Here is a 21346-nt window from a genome sequence, read left to right as displayed (position 1 = left end):
CCCTTCAGTTTGGGAGCTATCAAGTGCCATGTCACTAGCTACTGAGGAAGGCAGTAAATCATAAACATAACAAAAATTTATTGTCTCTGACAAAAAGTCTCATCAGAAATCTTCTTTTCTCTATCCTATCTCTAACATATGGGTTTCTCTGATAAAAAGTAAGGCTACTGCTTGAGAGCTTAATGCTAGGAGGTAAGGTAAGGACATCTTTTTTACCAGAGAAAATTGGTGTTTCTATTGGGATGGAATAATAGGGTAGGAAGCCAAACTGGTATGCAAAGCTGGCAGAGCTCACTCAAAGAGTGAAATCAGTCTTGGTCCTTAGACTTCCAGGCTGTCCAGATTCTTTTCAGTGCTCTAAAGAGGTTTTTTATTCCAAGAACATGAGAAATTTCAATAGGAGAAAGTGGTGACTTTATAAGATAGGAAGAATTTTTGTTTAGACTCTTTTGGGACTATTGAGTATCTGTCTACAAGGCTACCTTTTCTCTCTCTTTCATGTTTGGTATAGACCAGACCGAAAGGAAGGAAGCCACTGTTTGACAAACTAGCAATCAGCTCAAGAGTATCTTTTTACTTAGTTTTATAATGAATAGTTCTAATAAAAGAACTCTCTCATCTCAACTAATCATTCCTTTTCTAAAGATGGAGAACTTTTTTTGAAAGGGTGAGAGGAAGGGGCAGCTAGGTGGTGCAGTGGATAGAGCACCAGTCCTGAAGTCAGGATAGACCTGAGTTCAAATCTGGCCTCAGACACTTAACCCTTAGCTATGTGACCCTGGACAAGTCACTTAACCCCAATTGCCTCAGCAAAAAACCCAAAACAAACAAACAAACAAAAAAAACCCACAAGCAAACAAACAAACAAAAAAAACGGTGAGAGGAAGATTCAGAGAGTGAAGGTAACTTCAAAATCTCAGAGTCTTAGCTTTATTGGTAAACCAGGAACTTATTGGTGAAAGCAGGAACATATGCAGACACGCACACAAAATGTAGATATATGCACATGTATGTATGAATATGTGTTGTGTATGTATGTGTTTGTATTTATGTTTATTGGAGTTAGCAGATGGCACTGGTGAGCAAGGCAGATTGACTTGTCAATCATCTTCTGAGCTAAAAGTGCTCTCTGGGTATGCTCAGGCAAATCATTCCCCTCCTTTCTTGTTTGTGGACCTTTCCTACTGCTTATTTTTCTTCCCCGGACCTAGCTTTCTCCTCCTAAGAAATTTGTGGGATACTGCTTAATTTTCAAACTCCATGTGCCAAATATCTGCTGCCAGAAAAAAAAAAAGGGAAAAAAAGGAAAATGCCTGTATTTTTCTCACTCACAGCTTGAGGTTAGTATCAGCATACATTTTAAAACTGTCAGACTTTGCCAGGCTTGCAGCACTCTAGTTCTAAGTCTCCATCAAGGGTATGCTGGAGGCAAATCTTGTTAAATTTTCAGTGTGAGCATTTATACTTCAGAAATAAGCAAATGCTACCAATCTGGGTTTCATTTAATTGTTCAATTGATTATCTAGACTTAAGAAAGTGATGGAGAAAATGTTAATTAAACTTAAAAGTGTGTCCCTTGTACATTCTCCCAGAGAACTAGTTGTTAAAAACCACTGGTCCTCACATTTTACCTTGCTGCTTCTATCTCTATGTCTATCATCCACACATGTTTGAATCAAATATTTATCATTTTAAAGGAGAGAATACTTCCCTTTATAATCTCTTTTGTAAATCATTAAATAAAACACATAGTGAGCTTAGCATTTCTACTGTTCATCAGGGTAGGTAGGTAAAAAAAAAAACTGGTAGATAAATAAAATCTAAACTGGAAATAATAGATGGTAGGCAGATACAATCTAAACTAGAAATAATAGATATGAAACAAACAAAAATGTACTTGGACTAGAAAAAAGATAAACAATTGGACTAGAAAGGTAAAAGGGATAGTTCTGACTAATCAGCAAGCTCTCATCTTTTTAAGTCTACAAGTTCTGATGATGTTCTTTTTATTGGTATCTCTTTGACAGGTCAAATATATTTCTCTTGTTGTGACAGCTTCCTTCTTCATTCTACCCACCTTCATTCCTTCTATTTGCTGTGGCTTTCATTTTCATCCATCCACAAATCCTTTCCAGGAAGGTCAGCGTTAGTGGTACTTTGGGTAGTCTACTCATAAGTTAAATCAAAAACTCTCCAGAGCTTAGGAAACCCTAATGATAAAAACAAAACAAAGCAACGACAAAAAACTCTGTTTATTCCTGGCCCCCTAGTTCTATGACCAAGCCCTTTGGAATAACTCAAAAGTTATATATAGATATGTAACATTACATATAGTTATGTATTATAGTTATATTATATATTACATAATATATATAGTTATATAGCAGCAGAATTAAATATTAAATGGCTTTCTGGAGAGGTGAATAAATATCATTCATCAACTAAAAGCTGCTCTTTCTCTCTTCACCTTCTTCAGTTTGGCAAATGAACAATTAAGTGTGATTAATGAATTCTCTGGGGAAAAAGGAAAGAACTACTGAAAGATTTTCCCTCCTCTTAATGTTAGACTATAATAATGTAGTTGTTCCTTAACCATTGAGGTTACCATTTATTTTTCCCTCAAATCTGAATTCAAGAGAACTCTTGAAGCATAAGGAAAAATAAGATTTTTAGTGTGGGAATTTTCATTAATGTTCAAGTTAGGTGGGTAGATTTGGGGACTAATGCTTGCTGAGTTGACCAGAGCTTCATTAGTGCAAAATTTACTGGATAGTTACATATCAAGGAGTTATCACTGGGCTTATACCCCAAAGAGATACTAAAGAAAGGAAAGGGACCTGTATGTGCCAAAATGTTTGTGGCAGCCCTGTTTGTAGTGGCTAGAAGTTGGAAAATGAAAGGATGTCCATCCATTGGAGAATGGTTGAGTAAATTGTGGTATATGAATGTTATGGAATATTATTGTTCTGTAAGGAATGACCAGCAGGATGAATACAGAGAGGACTGGGGAGACTTACATGAACTGATGCTGAGTGAAATGAGCAGAACCAGGAGATCATTATATACCTCAACAACAATACTGTTTGAGGATGTATTCTGATGGAAGTGGATCTCTTCGATAAAGAGAGCCTTAATTGATCAAAGATGGACAGAAACAGCTACACCCAGAGAAAGAACACTGGGAGATGAATATAAACTGCTTGCATTTTTGTTTTTCTTCCCCAGTTATTTATACCTTCTGAATTCAATTCTCCCTGTGCAACAAGAAAACTGGTTCTGCACACATATTGTATCTAGTATATACTGTAACCCATTCAACATATAAAGGACTGCTTGCCATCTGGGGGAAGGGGTGGAGGGAGGGAGAGGAAAAATTGGAACAGAAGTGAATGCAAGGGATAATGCTGTAAAAAAATTACCCTGGCATGCGTTCTATCAATAAAAAGTTATTAAAATTTAAAAATAAATAAATAAATAAATTCTTCTACCTTTAAAAAAAAAAATATCAAGGAGTTATCCAGAGTCAGCAGAGTCTAACTGAAAGTTAGGTATCCTTAGCCTACTGTCTATATGCCAATCCTATTTTTGTGTTAGCATGAGTTAAATGTTGAATGGGCAGGAGGAAAACTACATGCCACTAAAAGAAAAAAAATCACTTAGTGACCACGTCCTTCACTGGAGAAGGATCATATTCTTGGAAATGATGACATAATGTTCTCTTCTTTGTAGATATTCATAGAACCAAAGGTGTGTTGTTATTTTGGAAGGATGAGTATCCCTCCAATGAATTGGAATGGATTCAAACCCCATGGGAGCACAAGATTTTTGAAAAAATCTTGAGAGTCTGTGGAAAATTATTTTCAATATTTCCCTAATGACAAATCTATATCTTTTGAACTTCTATTTAGAGAAACATAATGAATAGTAGGAAGAGCATTCAGAAATTTCATTTTATACCAGCAAGTAGGCAATGATAACAAAATATGGAAATAGTAGAATAGTTAGAGGGGTATGGAAGACAGGTACATGAATTAGCAGTTAGTGAAGTTGTGCCATTCAGAAAACAATCTGGAATCCTGTGAGAAATATGACAAAACTATTTGTACTCTTTGGTCCAGTTATTGGGCCCATAGCTCAGAGGTTAAGAGAAAAAAAACAAAACAAAACAATAGAAAAACATTGCAATTTTTTTTTGGTAGTCAAAAAAATAAAAAAGTAGATGACTCTAAGGGATGGCTAAACAAATATTGTATGTAAATTTAATAGAATGATTATTTAATAAGAAACAACAAATATGAGGAATTCAAAGGAACCTGGAAAGACTTGGATGAACTAATACAAAGTGAAATAAGTAGAACCAAAAGAATAATAAATATAATGACCACAATAATAAAAAGAATAATAGACTTAAAATATATCTGAATTCAAATCAATTTAATGACCAAGCAACTCCAGAGGACTTGTAGCATTCTTTCTATGCCTCACTCTACCATCTTACACTGAAACGCAGTTTGAAGGTGATTGCTCTTAGTTACTCAGGATTCTAGGGTTAACGCTCAAGGACTGTGCAGCTAGCACTGTTGTTATTCAGTCAAACACCCCCCACATGTGCATCCTCCAGTTATACCTAGCCAACAGGACGTAATTAGCTATTAGCAAATGTCTTCACTGAGAAGTTAGAACAAGAAGAGTTGATACAAAATATTTTCCCCAAACATTGGGACACACTTTCCCATAAATGCACATAATGTCCATGGGGAGAGTTGACTCAGTCTTAAAGCATAATCAAAATGAGACACACATGTGGAGAACACATGTAAGGATGTGGAACCTCCCAACTTCTGGCCCTAGAAGTCATTTTCTCCCCTTGTTGAGTTCTCTTGAAGTTTCTCTTAAGTGTAACTCTCTGTTAGATTCCCAGGATAAGTGACTTTCTAGAAGCCATAGCTGGAACGTCTCTCTGCAATGAAAAATTATATTCCTTGAAGTTGCTGCCACTCCTGTGGATGTTGCTATCTGTTGTAGGTACTTGCACTGCTGTCTGTCATCAGTGGACAATGCTACTGCTACCATTCATATTAGACCCCTGGATTTCCCAAACACACAAGGTCTGTGAACTATTCCATTTTGTAGTGTTCTTTTACCTAAGATCAAAAAAGCAGAAGTGGCCATGAGCTCACTTCTACCAAAGCCAAGTGGAAGACAGGGCAACTACTTGTCTAGTAACCTGATCTCAGAGGTAATTCGAAATAGTCCCATCCCATCAAAAGAATGAAGTCACAATTAGTCACTATATTGATCAGAATTGTGATGTCTTTTGTTGTAGTAGTTTGGTGAAGTATAAAGAATTTTGCCTTTAGAATCAAAACTTGGGCTGGAATCTGGCCCTGTAAGTCATTACATCAGTTGATCAGTAAAGATTTATTAAGCATCTACTAGGTATCAGGCACTCTGCTAAGTATTAGGGATATAAAAAGAGGCAAAAGACAGTATCTTCCCTCAAGGAGCTGACAATCTAAATGGGGAAAATAACATGCAAACAAATATATACAAAGCAAGCTGTTTATAGAATAAATAGGAAATACTTAACAGGAAAAAGTCATGAGAATTAAGAGGAGTTAGAGAAGGCTTTTTGTAGAGAAGTTTAGTGGGAACTTAAAGGACTCAGTAGTTGGAATGGAAGAAGGAGACTTTTTCAGGCATGAGGATAGCCAGAGAGAATGCTTCAAACCAAGAGATGGAAGTGCCTTGTTCATGGAACTGCCAGGAAGCCAGTGTCACCAAAGCTAAGATTATGTCAGAGAGTAAGTTGCAAGAAAACTGGAAACATAGGAGGAAGCTTGATTTTGATGCCAAACAGAACATTTTGTATTTGTTCCTGGAGACAGTTGGAAGTCATTGGACTTTATCGATTAGCTAGAAGTATGTGCAACATGATGGGACTTGGGAAAATCTCTTTAATGGCTGAATGGAGGATGAATTGGAGTGGGTAAAAGAGTATCCTTTTTGCTTACATATAAATGATAAATACATAAGAAAATGATAAATGCATGTGAAAAGTACAATACTATACCCATTAAGTTGTTTCTTGTTTGAGGGACACTGCCTTATTTGTAAAACAAAAACTCATTCTGAGCTCAGTAAAGGGTCAATCCTTTCCCAGCTGAAGTTGCCAGTTTTACCCAATGCTCTAAGCTGCCTTTGTCTCATCCATTGCTCAAGTATCGCCAAGGAAGTGATCTTCTAGAATCTTATTAATTTCTTTACATATATAATGAAAATAACTTCTAACAATCAGAGAATCCTTCTTACACAATATTTTAAAATGTCAGAACTAATGTCAGAATCATTGGGAAAATGAAAACTCTGGAAAATACAATTCATTTGAATAAACTGATGGAAACAATCTTGTTGCTGTATAGTAATACAGCAAGTGATACAATAAAATGATTTTTTTAAATCATGCATGAAGAAATTAAAGCTATCTGCAGTCAGGTGAAAAAATGCTCTAAATCATAATTGATTAGAGAAATACTAATTAAAACAATTCTGAGATACCACCTCATGTCTATCAGATTGGCTAATAGGATAGAAAAGGGAAAAGATAAACATTTAAGAAGCTGTAGGGGAAATTGGAACACTGATACATTGTAGGTAGAATTGTGAACTGATAAAACCATTCTAGAGAGCAATTTGGATTTATGCCTAAAGGGCTATAAAACTGAGTATACTTTTTGATCCAGAAATACCACTACTAAGTCTGTATCCCAAAGAGATCATTAAAAGGAGAAAGAACCTATATATACAAAAATCTTTATAGCAACTCTTTTTGTGGTGACAAAGAACTGGAAATTGAGGGAATGTCTATCAATTGGGGAATGGCTAAACAAGTTGCAGTATTTTAATTTAACAAAATACTATTGTTCTATAAGAAATGATGAGCACATGGGTTTCAGAAAAACCTAGTAAGACTTATATGAACTGATGCTGACTGAAGTGAACAGAACCAGAGAACATTATATACAATAACAGCAACATTGTGCAAAGATCAACTATGAGAGACTTAACTTCTCAGCAATTTGATGATCCAAGATCCAAGAGACTCAATATGGGAAAATGAAAAAAAAAAGAGAAAGAACTATGGCACCTGAATGCAGATTGAAGATACTATTTTCACTTTTTTGTTGTTTTCTGTTTTGATTTTTCTTGTTGTTTTTCCCTTTTGTTCTGAGTCTTCTTTCACAACAAGACTAAAGTGGAAATATATGTAACATAATTGTACATATGTTACCTATATCAGATTGCTTGATGTTTTGAGGAGAGAGGGAAAGGAAAAAAAGAGAAAAATTTAGAGCTCAAAATCTTACAAAGATGAATGTTGAAAACTATCTTTACATGTAATTGGAAAAAATAAAATACTATTAAGTTTAAAAAAATCATGCCTATGACCTTTACAAATTTTCCTTCTTCATTGTCCTCTTGATAAAACTTACTTTTTCCTTATAGTTTTGGATGGGAGATAAAAGAGATCTGTGATCCATTGCTAATTTCATGATATAATAGTGAACAAATTACATAGAACAATAATTTTGTTATGTAACAGCAATAGTCATGTGTATCTGTGACTCAAAACTTTGACTAGATCCAATTGGATTTAGCTGGCTTTCCCATTTTTAGTGAGTTCTCTGCCAGTTGATTGCTGGGACTTACTTCCGTACAAATGCATTTCATTTGTTGTGCTTTTAGTTCTGTGGTTTAAAAAAATTGGTATTATTCAAAGGATGTAAAAGCTATAGTTCTTAAAGAGCACAATTCATGACTGTTAGAGGTAATGCAGTGACTATTAGTGTTTCAAGCACGCAAAGAAATAAGATCAGTTACATCAAAGCACAAACAAAGCAATTAACAACAAAAACAGTTCCAAGAACCCAACAAGCTATTATTAGGTAAAATAGTCTAATTGGTCTTCAGGAAAGAAGTAAAGACCTTAGGAGGTTACCTAGAACCTTGAGGGGTTGTTATTGATTCTTCTACAGTGAGGCTTAGATTTCTTGAAGTTGGAAAAACAATGAGAATGCCAGAAACAATTTATTTCAACAGCCATGAAGGAAGCTGAAATAGGCACTGGGAAGCACTTAAATCCTGATCAGACATTGAAGATATAAACATAATTCACTACATCCCCAGCCATCGGCAGTCATCCTGATTTTTTGTCTTGCCATTAGACTTCATGACTTTAGAAGAGAGATAGAGGCTGATGATTTTGCACAAATCTGTCTCACTTAAATCCAATTCACTCATGAGTCAAGACATTACCTGTGATGTCATTGGTCCTTTTCAAAAATGACAAACAACTATTGCTATGTAGAAAGAATTGCTTATTATGGAAAAGATGATACCAAAAAATGGAATATTGAAAGTTGATTCATCTGAATGAAGCTACTCTGCCTCTAAATTGCTCATGGTAGTCCACTAACCAAACATCAGAAAGCATCTGGAGTTCCTTGGAGTTGTTTTGTACTCAGGCAACCTACTAGTGTTGTTAACAGCTCAAATCTTTATCTGAGAATCTTGTCTAAAGAATAGTTTCAATACCTTTTAAGGGAAAAAAAATTGTTTAACTTGTATGAAGGAAAGGGGTTAGAATATAACTCCCACCACAAAACCTTTGGCCTATAATTAAAGCTAGACTTGAGAAAACAGACTGTTTATCAAAGGTATGCTTAATATCCAAAGGAATGTATTGTCTTGTGACAAAAAATATGTCATAAACTTGTGAACTCAATACCAAATTGTGTAAAACAAGGGATTGCAGCAAAAGCAGAATATATTGCATATCAAAAGTTTTTTTTTAAAGATGTAAGAATATTATAAGATTTGTTGTAAAAGTAAATAATTTAATCATTTTGCTTTGTCATAGTTAACTTTTACACCACAGTCACTGATTTTGTGACTTTGGGCAAATCACTTTCTAGACTTCAATTTCTATACCCCTAAAACAATGAAGTTAGCAATTAATGTCCCTTCCAGCTGTAGGAGTTTAGGAATCTATAAGTAAAGTCGATTCTGATAAACTGGAATTCATCAGAGATGACAGGTCATTCTGACCATTGTGAGATACTAATCCCAAGGCTTAGTGTATACAAGCATCAGGATTTTAGTTTCATACTATAGTATTCTATCCAAGTGGACGTTGTCCAAAGAGCCTTGAAATGCCCAGTTTTGAATGGTGAAAAGATATATGAAATTTTTCTTATTTTAAATTCAAGAATTGCCCTGTCATCAATAATTCAGCAAATGTTCTACAGCTTCTTTCAGGAATGAATATTTTGAGATTTTGTTAAGGATTTTAAGGTCTAATGCTTTTTAAGAAAGCAGATATGAGAGGGAAATGAAGGTTGAATTAGAGTGGTATCATCTTAAGGGGTAGGAATACTCTTTCTAAATTAGATGTTTCAGAAGGTATATTAAATAATTCCCTAGAGGACTATTGTAGTTACCTACTTTCTTAACCACCTAATTTACTGGGGAGGGACAATGGGAGAAAATAATCCAGTATCACATAGAGTGCAATCAAGGGATGATTTAACCACTTCAATGACTACAAAATCACTTGGGAATTTTCTCCTTTTCTAAGTGGGTCCAGTAATAACAGTTCACATTTATATAGTCCTGAATAACTCACATAACACTTTGAGTTACCTTGGTCCCCAGGGAGAGCCCTCCTTTCTATAAGAACTGTGGCTTTGGATTCACAAGGACTTAGATTTCAATTTTAAGAGAGAAGGCTTTTCTCACATTCTCTGGCTCATTCCACTCATCCCCGAGTGTCACAAAAATCTCTTAAACAAAACTTATGTATGGCTCATGTTTAGGGTCTCTATTAAATTAAAGAAATGAATTGGATCCCTTCTAGAAGAAATACACAATATATAAAGTAGATATCAGATATAGGATAACAATTACTTCCTTTTCCATAAAATAAATGCTTAAAATTCAAAAACCACATTAACAAAAATTACAACATGAAAGAGTAACCTATTATCTATTGTTCCTGAGAGTTAAAGGCAACTTTGTAAAACTACTCAAAAGATATTCCGCATTCACCTTAGAATTGAGTCTAAACAACTCAAAAGTCCATACTTCCTGACAAAATATAGCATGGCTTCGATATTTTTAGTTTTTTTGGCTACAGAATTTTCTTGGTAGTTATCATTTTTTCCTCTGAGAATATGTAGAGGGAATCACAATCTACTACATTGTCAAATCCAAAATTCTCAGATTCCCAAGATTACTGACAAGACTGGAAATGACCCTTTCTCAAGATTGTCCTTTAGTGACTTGGGTTCAGGGAAAGAAATACAAAAAGGAAGAGGCAGCTAGAAACATCGAGTCCAATTTCAGGCTCATCTAAGCAAGCCCATGCTCTTACTACTATGCGCTGTTATCATTGCACGCCATGGGGAAGGGGAGGGAACCTCTCTCTGATGAAAATACAAGGGATAGCCTAAAAGAACAGAAGGCAGAATTTTTTTTTTAATTGCTCTTAAAGTTCTAGTGAAGACAACTATTCCTGGCTCAAATGTCAATCATCATTCAATCACAGGGAGACATAAAAACTACTGTGAACTGCTTGTTAACCATTTCCTTCAGCACTGGATAAGAACATGTTTGTCCATAGAGCCATGCATGCCTAGTGCCAGTTCAACAAATTGGAGGGTTCTCTTAGTATTCCTCTTTATATTCACAGCCCTTTGAGTTGGTGAAGCAAGAATTGTTATCTCCATTTTACAGATAAGGAAACCATAACTCAGAAAGTTGAAGTAGTTTGCTCTTCGTGCAACTAGTGACTCATGGAGCAGTGTTTCAAGTCTAAACCATTTGGCTCCTGATTTAGTGTTCATTCCATCATATTTGGCTTCCTCTAAACAACTGATTGTCTAATAATTGGAATAACAATGGTTAATGGAGTTCTAAATATGAATTTCCATATGTTTCATTCTTCAAGCTTCTGGAAAAGTTACTGTTCTTGTGCTGGGGCAGTGAATGTTACTTTAAGAAATTAGCCAGTCAGTTCTCATCTCTCAAGCCTCAAACAGATGGGCTCAAGTCCCAGGTTGTGATTCCTATCATTATAGTTTATAAGATCAAAATAAGTTCTGGCAGAGACATTTCCCCATAGCTATAGATAAGGGAGGGCATCTCAGTTATTGTTTCATCTGCTATGGTTTGACTCTCAAACTTTTCCTGTGTGTCTCTTTCTACCCTAGAGCAAGAAAAAATGATTGGTTCCTACAAATTTGGATTCATTTTTGGATCCTGCCTGCTGCTGACTCTCATCTGGTGTGACACAGCACTGGGCAGGGTATCACAAAAGCAGCAACCTCAGAAGGACCAGGAGGAAACTCAGGAAGAGTTTAAGGTGGAAGTCCCACCATCACCGTTGCCAGATCACATTGAAAAGTGAGACATTTAAGGCACTGGTTTAAAGCATGGGAACTGGGTTATGTGAGCCATTTGTCTTGGTGGTGTGATGTAATGAAAAAAGTTCTGTATTTGTAATCAGTGAACCTAGATTCAAATCCTGACTTTCTTACTGCCTACCTTATAATTTTGGGAGTTATTTAATATCTAGGAATCTCACTTTCTTTCTTTGTAAAATAAGAGGAATTGAACTGCATTGATCTATATGAGCTCTTACAATTTAAAAATCCTATGATTTTATGAATATGAGCTCTTAATCACTGGTTTTAATGAGCTTAATGCTGGATCTCCCAGCTTCACAGGCTTATCACTGAATGATTATGTCTAAAGTCCTTGGCTAACAAAACAGAATTTTTGGATTCTAAGTCTAGCTTTTCTGCTAGATTGTGATCTTCAGAACATTCTGCTTAATGACTCAAGTTCCTTATCTTGAAAGTGAATAATCCTTTAGTCTGGACAAACATAGCTATTTCCCAGTACAGAAATTTCCTTTGACAAAGGTCAGCATGTTTTCTTAGCATTGCCAGAGATACTAAGATGTTAAGTGATTTGCCCAGATTTTCTCTGTCAGATTTGAACATAGGGCTTTCTGACTTCATTGTATTATAATTATCTATATGAGTGCATGTCTTTCTCTACTCTTGGAGTGTAAGCTCATTGAGAGCATGAACTTTGCCTTATTTATATTTTCAGTGCCTATCTACTACAGGAACTTAAAAAATGGTTGAGTTCATTTAAAAAAAGCGAATGGCCTCCTTCCTACCTTCCTTCTACATATAAAGGAATGCGATTAATCCTGACTTTCATCTGGTGTGACACAGCATTGAGCAGGGCATCACAAAAACAGAAACTTCAAAAGGAACAGGCAGAGGCTCACTAATAACGGCTACTAATTTATTTGGGTGACTTTTGGTCAAGACACTTAACTTTTCAGTGACTCAGTTTCCTCCTCTGCAGAGAGGGTTGGTTGACCTTTAAGGTCTCTTTTAGTTCTGAATGCTATGATTCAAGTGGAGAAGGATCATAGGATACATCATAGAATCATATATTCAGGACTAGCAGTTCTGGCCCAATGCTTTCATTGTGCAGATGAGGAAATTAAAGCCCAAAGAGTTACTTGCCTAACTTTGCACAAGTAGTGTGGAGGGAGGAGAAATTTAGAAGCCAGATCCTCTTACTCCAAATCTTGTGTTTTCCCCCCACTGGACCACATTGTCTCCTCCTTTTCTCTTATGCCTTCTATCTTCCTATTAAGACAGCAAGATCAGAAAAGGCTATTCCATGGAAAAACTTAGGATTTACTGCCACTTGTGTTGGATGTGTAGACTTCAAACTCTCTGTGATAAAATACATTGAGTTCCTTGTAAGAAAAAAAAAAAAAAGCCTATGTGGAAATTGTCACCTCATTTCTTTTACCTCTTAATTATCTTGCAAACTGAGCTCACTTGTTTCTTAGCTCTATTTCGAGGACATAAGAAAGGAATGTGAAGTAGCAGAATAGAACTATATGGGCAACCTCTGGATTTAATTTTCTATCTAGAATTAAGATAGGCTGAGTCTTTAAATGGAATGCATCTGATAAGCTGGGTAACTATGGGTAGATCACTTCATTTGAATGAGTCTTATGTAATTCTAGTCTAAAATTTTAAGCCTAATGAGAACACCCCATCTGTGTAAAATCAGCTATGATTCAGAGGTCCTAGTCAAATACCTTTCTTGACTCAAGAAATCTGTACAATTCAACAGGAAACCACTAGGTGGTAGCATGAAACTGTTGCCTTATAGGTGATCCTAGTGATTTTTTGGCTCAAGATGTAAACATTACAATAGAATATAGAAGGTTACACCTGGGTTGTATCTTGTAGATAATTTAAAAAAGAAACAACCTTCTTATGGGACATATGAGAAACCAAGTCAAGGATGTATTTTATTTTATATTTGACTATAACTATTTCCCTATAAATAAGCCAAATGCAAAGTGCTCTATTCTACTTAGATTTATCATGGTGTTGAAAGGCAGTGTATTATAATGGATTAAGTTAGAATCAGGAAAAACAGGATTTAAGATACAGCCTCTGAAACTATCTAACTGAGCCTTATGTAACTCCAGCTAGATTGTTGGCAGCTAAGTGGCACAGTGGGTTGATTTTGGTCTGGATTTACTTAGACCTAAGTTCAAATCCAACTGCAGACACATACTAGCTATCTGACTCTGGGCAAGTCACTTAACTCTTTTTGCCTTATTTCCCTCACCTGTAAAATGAATTGGAGCAGTAATGTCAAACTATTCCAGTATTGCCAAGAAAACCCTAAATCTGATCGCAAATAGTTAGATATGATTGAAACAATTCAACAACAATAGTCAGGCGGAATGTAGTTGCAACGAATCTGATAAGCTTTACATACATGGGATGTGATCTGTGCTGGTGCTTAGACAAGATCACAAGTCCTTATTGATGGCCATATTCACAATGATTGTTGTTGTTCTGCTAATAGTGTGGAATAGTGGTAAGAGCACCAGATGTCAAGTCAAAAGCTCTGGTTTCAACATCCATACTGCCATTTAGTATCTCTTTGACCTTAGATCAGCCACCTTATTTCTCAAGGATTCAGTTTCCTCATCCTTAAAATGAGGAGGTGTACTAGATCATCCCTTAAGACTTTTTCCAGTTCCAAACAGATTCATTTTCATCTTTCTAGTTGTATCACCTAGAAAAGTGCCTGACAAAATTAGATACTTAATAAATGCATCTAGATGAGCTGATGAAACCCGATCTCTTTACATGCTGACCCATCATTGGTGTAAATAACCCCCAGACAACCTTGCATCTTTCATTCATTATCTTCCAATAAACAAAGTTTAGGACAATATTTTGCATAGTAATAAATAGATAGTTGATAATCATTTGTTGATTGTGTTTGGTTAAAAAGGATAAAAGCTCCCTTCTGAACATTTGGGGGAAGTATTGAGGGAAAGCAGGGTGGTGAGCATAAAATTTGGTACTACTTCAGCATGGAAGCTAAGAGAGTGAACAGCGGTTTACATCGTATTTTAAAAGTTCACAGATTTAGAACTGAAAGGGACATTAGAGTCATCTAATTCAACTCTCTCTTTTTCATAGCAGAAGAAATCAAGGTCTTGAGAAATTAAATGAAAGCCAAACTAGGCAAAGCTAGGATGTGATCCCAGATTCTCTGACTCAAAATCCAATTCTCCTTCCACATTTCTGTGGGAGTTATTCAGTAAAATGACTAAAAGAGATTATTTCTTTGTTAGAAGGTCTTATTTTCTTTTCTGTAATCCTTTTTTCATTCAGGGTTGAAGATCACCATGAAAAGAACAATCCCAGCCTGGAAGAACAGTCCTCTGCCTCTCAGTGTTTCCGCTGTTGTGACTCAGGCATCCCCATGTACCAGCCAATGCCAATGCCAATGCCCCAGATCAATATCACTATCTTAAAAGGTCAGGGAGATGGTCTTATTCTTTGAACATGTCAAAAATGAGTATAGGAGGGATTACTCCCCATATCTAAGAATGAATACTCTATTTAGAAGGGAAATAAATTCTTCTGGGGCAGTTTGGACTACAAGGTCATAGTGATTTTTTGCCTAGAAGAGAAAGAAGGAAACTTCTGCTTCCTTTTGAGATTCTAGGCAAGGTTGTGAATACTTTTTTAAGATGTGCCTCAGGAGATGAATCCTCAGGATAATATAGATCAGAACAGCAAGGTATGGAGACAATTTGGGTCTCTTCTACCTATACTTGCATTCTTGACTGCAAGTTTCTTTGTTCTTTGTTTTGAGGTTTGGTGCTCCCCAGCCTGTTTTCTGAAATGCCACCTGAACGCCACAATACTGCGAGCATCAGATAACCTTGCACAACACTGCAAAATCTAACTGGGAACACATGTGACCTGGATTTTGTGGTGAGGAGGCTGGATCCTGGAGCTCCGACATCTGCAATTAATTCGCTTAAAGTGAGCCATGGGCTTGGTCACTGAAACTGCTGCTTTTGGACAAACCCATATGATCCCTTTTTCCTTGCCAGGGCTTTCAAGAAAAAAAAAATTGTTGGTTCTGGATCAAAATAGAAAGTTCCTTGGGGTTGGTGGATTGTTTGGGAATCAAATCATCTCTGTGCTCAGGATATGAAAAATAAAAATGGGATAGCCAGAGTAGAAGTTAGGATTGAAGAATTAATCTGGGAACCTGGATGCTGAAAGTATGAGGGAAGACAGAATGTTTCCTGGGATGATAACAGAAGGGTGAACCACTTAATGCCATGTTTTTTTATATCCCTTTTAGGTGAAAAGGGTGACAGAGGAGAGCGGGGCCTCCAAGGGAAATTTGGCAAAACAGGATCAATAGGTGCCAGGGGCCATGTTGGGCCAAAGGGACAAAAGGGTACAATGGGGGCTCCTGGTGACCGATGTAAGAACCACTATGCTGCCTTCTCAGTGGGACGGAAGAAGCCCTTGCACAGCAATGATTACTATCAGACGCTGATTTTTGACATGGAATTTGTCAACCTCTACAGTCACTTCAACATGTTCACAGGTAAATTCTACTGCTACGTGCCTGGAATCTACTTCTTCAGCCTCAATGTGCACACCTGGAACCAGAAGGAGACCTATCTCCACATCATGAAGAATGATGCTGAAGTGGTGATACTCTATGCCCAGGTGAGCGACCGAAGCATCATGCAGAGTCAAAGCTTGATGTTGGAACTTCAGGAACAGGATGAAGTCTGGGTACGGCTCTTCAAGGGGGAGCGGGAGAATGCCATCTTCAGTGATGAGTTTGACACCTATATCACCTTTAGTGGGTATCTGATCAAACACAATGCTGAGCCATAAGCCTCAGCTTCTTTCTCAGCTCCAGAAGATGACTATAATCTTTTATATTTCCATGACCAGCACCTTCCCTCTTTGATATTCAAGCACCAGGCTGAATCCCTCCTGAAATACCATTCTCCTCCTGGATCGCTGCTTCCACTCCATCTACATTCCACAGGATTCTCATTAAATGAAAAATGTTATCTATTCCTAAATTTTGTAATGCCTTTTTGTGTAACTTTGGAAATTTCTTCAATTATCAGAGAAGGGAACATGTGAGAAGGATACTGGGGATATCCTGCTTCTAACAGGATACAAATCCCTTAATAGCTTAATAATATAGCTGAATTTCCCAGAAAAAAAAGTTTCCATTCCCATTACTGGAACTAATTAGGAAACATTTAAAGGGTTACTAAACAGAACAAAGTATATCATGGAAAATAAGAGTAGTTATTTTATCTTCCCACTGAATGAAGTTCTACCCCAGAGAAAATTGCTTTTAGCACATAGTTCTAGGAATATTCTTTACAGCTCCCAGGACTACTGGTATTTCAATCACAGGAAAGTTGAGGAAAGAGTTGTTATAAGGATAGATCAATTTCTATTGGCTTCATTACCAAGCCTTCCTTATGAATTGACTAGATTGACTTTTTCCCCTCTTATACCTTTTTCAGGACATTGCCAGGATAGAAAGTGTCACTGTGAAAGTAAAAAAAGTTGTGTCCAAAGAGTACCCACTAACCTTGTCTGCTATGAGGAATGTGTGGGTAGGAAAGTCCCTCCAATATTGCGAGCTCAAATGATACAATTGGTGTTCACATGATGGCAGCTATTCCTTTGCCTAGCTGTCATCTAGAATAGCTTGTTATTAAAAGAACCAAGCAAAGTCTGACTTGGCTTCTCTTTACTTGGGGCAGATGAGTGTAGGAACTAATGAGTAACTTCAAAAAGAAACAAGCTAAGCCATTTTAGTTGCCTTCCTGGTTGTTTACTGATATGTGTGACTATTTTAGAGATTAAGCCTACAGTCCCCATGATTTCCTGTTGAACTTCTCACCACCTTGTGGTATATGTTATGACTATTTCTGGACATAGTATAAGACAGCTCTTCTATATACTCTTATCACTCATGTCTCAGGAACCTAGTGGCTAGTTGAGTGAGTTGGAATTAAGAAAAACAGATGTTCCCTGGATGCCTCTTACAACCTTATCATTGTTGTGGATACAAGACAAACATGGGGGCAGGAAATATTGTGCCTGATTATGCTTTTCTCCCTGTTGCTTGGAAATGGGTGGAAAGGGAAGTGGGATATCTATGTTCAGTGATTTTCTCTTTCAGTAATCAGAAAGCAAGATAGAATATTACATGAGGCAAGCAGTAATGTGGATCAATATCAGGGCTAGGTGTATTGAAGGGGAAAGAAGGTCTTTTTGCTCATCAGATCATCAGTTTTCCTTTCATATTGTTTCAATCCTATTACCTGTGGCAAGGAGATTTTTGTAAGGTACCAGGAAAAGGACTGGGCCAGAGAATTAAAAGATAAGTGTGGCTTTATTCTAGCTGATGAAAGCCAAGTTGAAGTTTCAGTAAATAGGAAAGCATAATTGGGTTACATATTTCACATATCTTGGTCTTCCAGAACCAATACTCTGGAGCAGTGGTTCTCAAACTCTTTTTCTTAGTATCTTTACGGTATTAACAACTATTGAGAATATGTCCAAAGAGTTTTTGTTTATATGGATTACATAATAGATATTTATCATAAATAGAAAAAAACTAATTTTGAATTTGTAGACCTTCTGAAAGAATTTCAGAGACCCTCCAGAATTCATTGCACCACACTTTGAGAACCATTGCAGTCTGGAGTATGGACATTCTTTCTCTTCACCTTGTTTTATTTTTTTTTAAACTTTAGGCTCCCTATAGTTTGATCCTCTGTGCTTTCCAGGTGTCAGCACTGGATCCTAGAGGTCAGGGTCAGTACTTGGAAGTCAAGCTTTAAATTGTTTTTCTCAAAACAACTAATGAGCAGAGTTTGTTGGCTTCTTGGTAATCCCTAAGTACTAATTTTAAAACATAATTGAACATTAGAAAATTTTTTTTTCTTTCTATATAGAATTTGTCTGGTGAATTATTTGTGTGTTCAGTCCTGACTTTCTCGTCTTCCATCCTTTTGGATAGAGAAAGAATGGCAATGATTTAGATCTTTCTTCATCCCTGGATATAAGATCAATTTCATGAATTTAGCTAGGGATATGTCACTTCTGAAAAGCTAACTGATCTGATAAATTCAGAGAAGCCCATTCCAGGGTCAACATAATATAAGCCTACTGGTCAATTATGCAGTTTCTCTAGTTTTTTAGCTTTGGAAATAGCATCTACCAACAAAAGGGCACTAGGCAACATTCCTCTGAAACAACCTAGAAGGAGATAATCTGGGCACAGGGTGTAACTTGTTTGTACCCTGCTTTGTTGGATTAATGAGGGCAGTTTCTTGCTCATCAAAAGTCATCATTGTGCCAAATCCAGGAGGTACAGCTGCTTTTTGTATTTTCCTTCTCCATGCCCTTTGCCAGTGAGGAAAAGTATCCAGCTGTCCTTTACCCCTACTGCCAGCAGTTTGTAAAGCAACTGCCTCATTCCCTCTGGTGCCAGCAGGTTGGCCAACAGCTGTTCTTTTTGGTTTTTGGTTTTAGCTTTGCCTATTGCCACTGAGCAAGTAGGCTGCTAGTACATACATTCCTGGAGCCATGGCATGGGTAGGCAGCTGTGATCCTGCTCTGCTAATGGACACCTGTTCTTTTCCTCCCAGAGTTAATAGCCATTGGATGTAGGAGCTTGTCATTTGTTTACACTTAGCTGGAATCAGATCATGGGGAAATCTGCCACTTGGTTTTTTTTTTTTTGTTGTTGTTGTTGTTCTTTTTTCCCCAAAAAAGAGTGAGTCAGAACTTTGTCTAAGTGTCTGTTCTTCCACCCTCTCTCTAGGGATGGAAGCAGCTTCAAGAAGAAAATGCTAAATCCTAGGCTGACCCTTGGATAACATGAAATAGGCTAAAAAACCTCACACACTCCTTTCAATGTCCCTCTCCTGTTTTATGCCTTACTCCCCTACTATTGCATTCGGTGCTACTCCTTGGCTACCCATGACTCCTACTATGGTGCTCCGAGCTCAGGTTCCTTCTCCTTTATTCCCAAATCAACATTTCTATGACATATATTTGACAATATGACAATATTTCTATTTCTATATAGCTCTTGCCTAGTTGTCCCTAGAAAGGATGTCATTCATTTATTGAATGTTTGCTGAACTGAACCAAAAAAAATCATTCATTAAACAACATTCTTCTTTTTTTCCATTAACCTCTTTATCTCTTTATCCTTATATTCTGACTACCCTGCACAGTGCCTTGCATGTATATGCTCAACATATAATTTAAAAAACCCTCAGAATAAATAATTGTGCAAAGCACAGCAAAAAATACACAAATGAATAAGGTGTCTCTTCTACACAGGGTTAATAGCTGAGCATATTAACATATTAGCCCTCCCTATGATGAACTCTAGTTCACTTCTTACATGCCTCTTACATGTCTCAGTAACCTGGCAGAGTGAGTTTTAATATATGGTCAGTATGTTTTAACCAAGAACTTTTGAAGATTCTAATTCTTTAAACATAGATTTAGAGCTATAATCTTGAGGTTCAATTCCCCTCCCTTCATTTTATAGATGAGGAAACTGAGACCCATAAAGATTAAATTATTTTTCCAGATAATAAGAGGGTAGAGTCAAGACTTTATTCCCTAACTCAAATCCATTTTTCTTTCCACTGTACTGCCTCCCTAATCAAAAGTATGAATTTCTTAGGTTAATAGTGATTTACATGTATAAAGCTATGTTATGCTCACAACATGTTCATGTGTTTTTTATTACAGTTTCCAAGAGGTGAGTAGGGCAAAGGCTATTATCCCATTTTACAGATGAGAAATAGTCTCAGAGAAGTCAAATGACTTCCCCAGATCATATAGCTTATAAATGAAATGTGGGCACTTGAACCAAGTAGCCCTAGGGCAACTTTATTGAGCTTTCTGTACTCTCTTTGGACAGCACTGCAAAAAATGGTTCCAATTGGGGTTGAGGAGCTTTACTAATTTCTCTAATCATATCATGTGGGTGTGGAGCAGGGATCTATTGAAGGATGGCTCTGATTGAAGTCTTCCATTGGGAGAGTTGTAGGGTGATATTACTAGCAATATAAGACAAAGTTAGATTTACTAATATATACTGTTTCAGATTAGTGAAATCTGGGACAAAATGGTCAATTCATGCCTACAGTATGATCAAATATCATCAATCTTTGCCTGCAAAGGATCTTAAAATAAAAGAGGACACATTGCATTTTACTATTAACATATGCATAAGTAAGTAACAGAGCACCATAGAAGTAAAAATTATCACATAATTTCAATTATTTTATTAGGTTTAGGAGACTTCAATCCTGCAGACATCTGCTGGAGCTTTCTCTGTGCTGAAAACATTTTGACTTGCTTTAATGATAATATTCACTCCCAGCAACCAATTCCTCTGCATGTTAGTGAAAAAAATTGCAGATACCAGAGGAGGAAGTAACCATTCCCTCCTAGAGTTAGTTATACAGAAGACAAGGAAATTCAGATATAGGGTGACATATATTCTAGATTTTGGGAAAGCAGATTTCAAAAGATTCAAAGGAAAGATAGATAGAATTCCAGGGGATTGCAGGGGAATTCTACAAGGAGAAGTCAACCCAGGAGAGGCTTTATTCAAGAATAAAATTCTAAAAACACAGGGAAAAATAATTCTAAGGAAAAAGAAAAACTGAGAAATATACAAAGAAAAAATGTATGTGGATGCAATAGGAACTCATAAACTAACTTAAATTTTAATGAGAAATGTACAAAAGATGGAAGCAAGGCCAGGGGAAAGAGGATAATTATAAGAATGTGGAATGGTCCTATAAAAACAGTGTCAAGAGAGATGAAGTTCA

General features: G+C 36.6%; 1 protein-coding gene across 4 annotated transcripts in view; it reads left to right on the top strand.

Moving 5' to 3' along the window:
* Positions 1-20230, top strand: part of C1QTNF1 (C1q and TNF related 1) — a 33785-nt gene extending 13555 nt beyond the window's left edge. For 2 of the 4 annotated variants that reach the window (XM_051995463.1, XM_051995462.1), the window contains 4 exons: positions 11271-11463; positions 14802-14947; positions 15790-16166; positions 16401-20230. In XM_051995463.1, coding sequence (XP_051851423.1) covers positions 11282-11463; positions 14802-14947; positions 15790-16166; positions 16401-16598 — 903 coding nt within the window. In that variant the 5' untranslated portion in view covers positions 11271-11281 and the 3' untranslated portion in view covers positions 16599-20230. Of the gene's footprint in view, positions 1-11270; positions 11464-14801; positions 14948-15789 lie in introns of all 4 variants that reach the window. The other 2 variants (XM_051995465.1, XM_051995464.1) reach the window with 2 other exon arrangements.
* The last annotated feature ends 1116 nt before the right edge of the window (positions 20231-21346 follow it).

The sequence above is a fragment of the Antechinus flavipes genome, chromosome 4, assembly GCF_016432865.1.
Source record: "Antechinus flavipes isolate AdamAnt ecotype Samford, QLD, Australia chromosome 4, AdamAnt_v2, whole genome shotgun sequence".
In the NCBI taxonomy this organism is placed as follows: Eukaryota; Metazoa; Chordata; class Mammalia; order Dasyuromorphia; family Dasyuridae; genus Antechinus; species Antechinus flavipes.
The sequence above is the reverse complement of the archived record's forward strand: the minus strand, read 5'-3'. Positions and strand labels throughout refer to the sequence as shown.